At 37.7% G+C, this 5,077-nt stretch overlaps 1 protein-coding gene across 2 annotated transcripts in view; it reads left to right on the top strand.

Moving 5' to 3' along the window:
- Nucleotides 1-202: 202 nt before the first annotated feature.
- The window catches only part of rnaset2l (ribonuclease T2, like), a 54,991-nt gene continuing 50,116 nt past the window's right edge, over nucleotides 203-5,077 (top strand). For both annotated transcript variants that reach the window (XM_048618414.1, XM_020512416.2), the window contains exons 1-3: nucleotides 203-306; nucleotides 2,208-2,314; nucleotides 4,163-4,217. In XM_048618414.1, the coding sequence (XP_048474371.1) occupies nucleotides 2,232-2,314; nucleotides 4,163-4,217 (138 nt within the window). In that variant the 5' untranslated portion in view covers nucleotides 203-306; nucleotides 2,208-2,231. The remainder of the gene's footprint in view (nucleotides 307-2,207; nucleotides 2,315-4,162; nucleotides 4,218-5,077) is intronic.

Genomic DNA, 5,077 nt, shown 5'->3' with positions numbered 1-5,077 from the left:
CCTTAAAATTCTCCCCATCATGTATTACCTGCTTTGCCATGAATTCTAGCTAATTCAACATAACTTGTTAAGGAAAGTTCAGCAAATTCACTTTCTGTCCTACGAAAGAGCTCGAGCTTATTGTCCATAATATTACATACATTTAAAATCTTTCTATGTATTGAAAGAGGAAGCAAAAAGGAGACTTCTTCTTTCTGTCACTGTTCAACATTATATCTTTAGAATTTTTTTGACAGTCAAAACAAATCTGGTTTTGTTAAACTACACAGAGCCACAAAAGAACTCATCTGAGTACTATAGACTGTGGTAAGTACCTATTTTGATGTAATTTCTGCAGTGGATGTAGCATAGCACCGACTAGTTGTTGCACATTCTGGTTCTTTAAAGGAGCTATTTATATTAAATAATAACACTGAAAGGCTGTTATTACACATGCATACTGCTATTTGGGGAAGCACTGACACCTGTGAGCACATATTGGAAAATTGCAGGTGCATTTTCCACAATTGTCTGTCCCTTAAGAGGCATGTAAAGAAAATTGTAAGTAGCTACTTGTGTTTTAAGTATATGATAATGGTCCAGCAACTCCATGCCTTATCACTGAAGAGATAAATCAACTCCTATATCATTAATTAAAAACAATAACTAGAAAGAAGTAGATTTTTCTGCTTTTAGAAGATGATGCTGACAAATATATTCCATTGGTAATGTTCAGACACACAGTTCTGATGAGTTACTGGACTTGAAATGTTAACTCTGTTTTTCTCTCCACTAATGCTGCCAGATCGGCTGAGTTTCTCCAACACTTTCTGTTTTTGACCCAGATCTATGGTTTGCTATCCAGATCTCATTAAATATCCTTTGACAACAATATTGTATGGTCACTGACACATTAATGAAATTTTCTTTGGCACACAAAGTTCCTGAAGTTAGAGTCATCGAGTTACACAACACAGAGTAACCGAAGCCAGCTTGATCGAAGCACAGCTGACAGTCTGATATTTAGATCTAGAATAATTTGTGGTGTACCAAGTTCTGCAGGGCTGATAATGATGTCCTCATGTTGTGCCAGTGTACTATCGTTCTTTTCATACTGTGAGCTGACTTCACCTTTTCCTATAAAAACAACAATGGTCCTGGAATATATTATGTACCAGAGTCATCTTAAACAAGAGGTGGGAATATGGTGCCAGCATCTCCTAAAGATATTGCTTGTTGTTCTGTATTGAAGAGGGTTGCTAGCCAGTAAATTAAAGTGTGCCAAGTAAATTCACATCTCAATGTCCAATAATATGCACAGCATGAACTCAATATGTATAAATCCCATGGACACATAGTATCCAACCTCTCTTACATTTAATGCACAGAGTCTTGAGAGTTTATTGTTACTATTGTCTTCAATTAAGCAGAAACATTTAGAAGATATTAGTGCAAATGTATGGATGCAAACATAAATATCCTCGTTTTCAAATCTCAAAGAAGACTAAGATATAATTTAAAGGTAATATATCACCTTAAATCCTTTAAAGATCCTCTTCCCTAAATTTACTGTGATAATCACAATGCTGCAGACTTTGAAGTCTCAAATATGCGTCAAATGCACTGCAGGAACCTGAAACATCTTAACTGGTGGTGCACACCACTCCAGTGACATTTAATCCACTATTTTTGGGAGTTTTACATTGCTGTGCAAATAATTTGTGTATTTTGATGAACTGATATAGATGGGACCTGATGTTACTGCTTCTCATTTTGAAAAGGGTTATGTGCTTGACAAGGGGAATGTTTTGTGTATGTTTTCTGTAGCCTTTACTTGAAAGATATTTGCACTGTTACTTGCTGGAAATGCAAGCTGATAATTGCTGGGCAAATGGAGTTTCTCCTTAACGATGTGATCCAGAGTACAGGGGGATGCTGAATCAGGAAGGTGAATTAACTCATTGTAAAGAGAAATAGGAAGGAAAGAGAGAGTGGATTAAGAGGCTAAGAGTGAGATGCTGTCTGTACAAAGCATAGAGTGGAGCAAAATAAATTGACCACCAGATTTGAAATTTACAGCGTATCTTTAAAGTCTGAATTTGCTAGCTGATTTGTGCCTTAATAACAGTCTGCACCGTACATAGGGCATTTTTTCAGCAAGATTTGGCACAACACCTTTAGCAAGATTCCCAACAATATAATTTAATGTTTATTCTGTCTTTTGATAGGAGAATTGTGATTGCACTTTGCTAATGGCCTTATACATTGGAATATGTTTAGCTGTTGTTTATGGTCTCACAGCCATAACTGAAGCACAAGCTGATATGAAAGACAGGTAGGTTTGGTATATTGTAATCTGCTGCAGCTGCTACAATAAACCTAGTATCTAAAATTATTACTGCATTTTCTGTTCCTGTTTCTGATTTCTATTATGGTACAATGATTAATACAGTTCATTCCACTGTTATTATAGGCTTTCCCTATATGCTATAATTGTGCCTGTGGTTTCTTTGAATTTCACTGAGAGATCTTTTTCAGCATGCAAACAAGGACATGCCAAGTATCCAAAGGATTAGACATTTAGCATATCCACCGCATAAAATCAACAGTCTAGATTCTGCAGGAAGTGGAGAAGTGATAGTATTTGCCACGTGTGACCTTGAAGAAAGCTACTCACAAAAAGCTATGTGCTGTGTGGTGTGGATTTTACCTTTCCCAATGTTAAGTCAGTGCATGCCCTTTTGTGGGCGCCAGAATTATCAGTGATATCATCAAGCAGACTAAGTGGCCAAAGACATTGAAGAATTTTCACAAACAGCAAACCAAGTAAAGTCCATCCTTATAAAGGCAAAATGCTGTGGATGCTGAGAATCTGAAACAAACACAGAGAATGCAAGAGAAACTCAGGAGGTCTGGCAGCATCAGTGACAGAGGAACAGTTTTTTTTTCAGTCTAGCAGGACTTTTCTTCTGCTAAAGAGTTATACCAGACTCGAAATGTTAACTGATTCTCTCTCTACAGACACTACCAAACTTGCTGAGTTTCTCCATCATTCTATGTCTACTAAAGGCCATCTTCACTTTTTGATTATTTTGTGGAGAGTGAAAAAAAATACTGTCCAATGAAGGGAACAGCCTCTCAGCATCTACCACCAACCTTTCTGTGAATTTTATTTTCTCTTATTCATCTAAATTCTGGAAAATGTAGGCACACTTGACTCAAACTGATTAGAAGACAGGAAGGCAAAAGGTCAATGGTCTGACTGACAACTATTGAGTTGTCCTTGAGCAAATGGAATTGACAACCATGGCAATTTGTCTATCTGTGAGTCTTTTACTGGGCTAATATACCATTTACCATGTAGTTTTTTAAAAATTTATTTATGTTAAATTTCTTCTCTCCCCTTGAGAAGACACTGACCCTATGCAGTCTACTCCACTTCAAACATGAACTTTGTTGGTGAATATGAAGTAAAATATATGCAGGAATACATCATGCGGCCCCTCAAGGCTGTCTCACTGAATAAGATCATAGCTTAACTCTATTTTCCTGCTTACCCCAGCATGCATTAAGTATATAAACATAAGAAATAGGAGCAGTGATCTGGTGGATTATTTAAAATACTGTACTACAACTAGCTTGATTCTACTTTCACTGAGCAAACATGTATGTTCACATTCCAATGCAAACCCATTGAGAGACCTACCCTTGCTCGTGTTTTTTCTTAATCATTCCTGTTTATGGGGCTCTAAAAACAATTATATCACCTAAACTGTTAAGTTTGGTTAACTAAGACTGCACTGATGATTGCAGCAGAAGCCTTTCTGGTTTGTATGGGTTAATACCAAATGGACAATGTCTTTATCATCTAGACCACTGGGAGGTTAACCCAAAACATTATCAGCAACCAACACACCAAAAGTAAAAGTCCTGGAATTCTCTGTGAGTTTTCCTGATTTCCTGTTGTAATGGGTGACAGAGGGTGTTGTGAGTGGCATTCAAGGGATAGAACAGTGGAAACTGTATTAAACTATATTAATGGTACTTAAGCGCTTTCCTGGGTGTTTCACCTGGCAGCAACCATTGTTATAATGGAAGACAATGGGAAAATACAGGGCTATATTTTCTGTCTTTAAAATACTTCAACTATATTGGTCCTTATTTTGTGATTTTTGTTTTAAAGTTGCCAATGGAAGTGTCTGGTGTTTGCTCAACTGTGGCCAGGATCATTCTGTATGGTAAGAAATTTGTAATTAACTGTTGCATTCATTCATGGAATATGGGCATTGCTGGTTAGGATGGCATTTATTATCCATCCTTAATTGCACTTGAGAAGATGGCAGTGAACAGCCTTTTCTTGAATTGTTGCTAACCAGGGGCACCCCTAGTGTTCTTAGGAAGGGAATTCCAGGATTTTGACCAAGCAATAGTGAAGGATAAACAACATAGCTCTAAATAAGAATGGTGTATGGTTTGGAGGGATATTATAAATGGTGGCGTAGAGGTCATGGATTTTGAAGCAGTCTTGGTGAGTTGCCACAGTAGACCTTTTGATGGTACAGATTGCTGCCACTGTGCATCAGTGTGGAGGGAGTGAATTTTGTAAGATGGTGGATGGGGGCATTTTGTCCTTAATGGTAATAAGCTCATAAGACATAGGAGTGGAGGTAGGCCATTCCGCCCCTGAGTCTGCTTCAACATTCAGTTAGATCATAACTGATCTGATAATCCTCAACTCCACTTTCCTGCCTTTTCCCTAGAACCCTTTATTCCCTTACTGATTAAAAATCTCTCTCAGCCTTGAATATACATAAACACCAGCCTATGGTAAAGAATTCCAGATTCACTCCGACAGAAGATATTCCTCTTCATTTGAGTCTTAAATCTGCTGGTTGTAGACTCTCTTATAAGGGGAAACATCCATCTGTCAAATCCCCAAGAAACTCCTATGTTTCAATAAGGTAGGCTCTCATTCTTCTACATTCCAATGAATGTAGGGGGAGGTGTGGCATTGTTAGTCAAGGACAGTATTACGGTGGCAGAAAGGACGTTTGATGACAACTCGTCTACTGAGGTAGTATGGGCTGAGGTTAGAACC

The sequence above is a fragment of the Rhincodon typus genome, chromosome 39 (assembly GCF_021869965.1).
Source record: "Rhincodon typus isolate 14 chromosome 39, sRhiTyp1.1, whole genome shotgun sequence".
NCBI classification, from domain to species: domain Eukaryota; kingdom Metazoa; phylum Chordata; class Chondrichthyes; order Orectolobiformes; family Rhincodontidae; genus Rhincodon; species Rhincodon typus.
This window is presented reverse-complemented; position numbering and strand designations above follow the sequence as displayed.